Source organism: Condylura cristata, unplaced genomic scaffold (assembly GCF_000260355.1).
Source record: "Condylura cristata isolate star-nosed mole 26May11 unplaced genomic scaffold, ConCri1.0 scaffold00022, whole genome shotgun sequence".
Taxonomy (NCBI): Eukaryota; Metazoa; Chordata; class Mammalia; order Eulipotyphla; family Talpidae; genus Condylura; species Condylura cristata.
Window position 1 is genome coordinate 36,879,735 of NW_004567123.1, and position 808 is coordinate 36,880,542.

Below are 808 nucleotides of genomic sequence, written 5' to 3' on the forward strand. Positions count from 1 at the left end.
CGGGGCTCCGGGGACGCCCCTGCCCCGCCGCTCAGGCGCCTCCCCCCCAGCTCCAGGCCCATGTGACCGCGCGAGGGCCCCCTGGATGCCGCGGCAGCATGGACGATGAGGAGGAGTTCTTCGACGCCGTGTCGGGTGAGTTGCGGCGGGCGGGCGGCTGGGGAGGGCGAGGGCCCTGCTCCCGCATCCGGTGGCCCTGCCCAGTCGGACCCGCGCGTGTGGTGGCCTGAGCAGCGGCCTGTGCGTCCAGCCGGTCTGGACACCGGGGGACGGGGCGTGGGGTGCATGGCGCTGCCCCCGGCCTGGGCCTGCTGGGCGGCCCCCAAGCAGGGGCCTGCCAAGGTGCTTTTGAAAAGGGGACAGGAAGCTGTGAGGGCGCCGTGGGGGCTGGCCTCACGCTGCCCCTTGGGTGACCCCACGCCACACGGCACGGTCGTCCGTGGAGCGGCCTCTGGGGCCTTCCCAGGTGGCCTCCCCAGGCAAGTGTGGGCTGGGTTGCTCTGGCCCAGGTGGGGTCCCGCCGCCCGCAGCCCCGCTCGCCCACCCTGCAGGTCAGCGATGCCCGTGGCCTGCGGGAACAGCCCTGGCTTGTCCCCTGCAGGCCTTGCCTCTGGCCACTCTCCTGACGGGTTGTCAGAGGCACCCCCGAGAGTCCCTGGGGTGATTCCCGTGGACCCCAGCAGAAGCAATGGGATGGGAAAGGCCGGGGCGCCGGCCCCTCGGGAGAACGGACTCCAGAAGCGCAGGTACGGGGCCCGGCAGCACCCTGCCGGCGCCCTGGCCCCTCGGCCGCGTCCCTGGGCCAGCC

The 808-nt window shown here is 74.3% G+C and overlaps 1 protein-coding gene across 1 annotated transcript in view; it reads left to right on the top strand.

The window, feature by feature from the left end:
• Positions 1-27: 27 nt before the first annotated feature.
• The window catches only part of OSBPL2 (oxysterol binding protein-like 2), a 7,451-nt gene continuing 6,670 nt past the window's right edge, over positions 28-808 (top strand). Inside the window, exons 1-2 of the mRNA XM_012728155.1 lie at positions 28-135; positions 602-746. Coding sequence (XP_012583609.1) covers positions 99-135; positions 602-746 — 182 coding nt within the window. The 5' untranslated portion in view covers positions 28-98. The remainder of the gene's footprint in view (positions 136-601; positions 747-808) is intronic.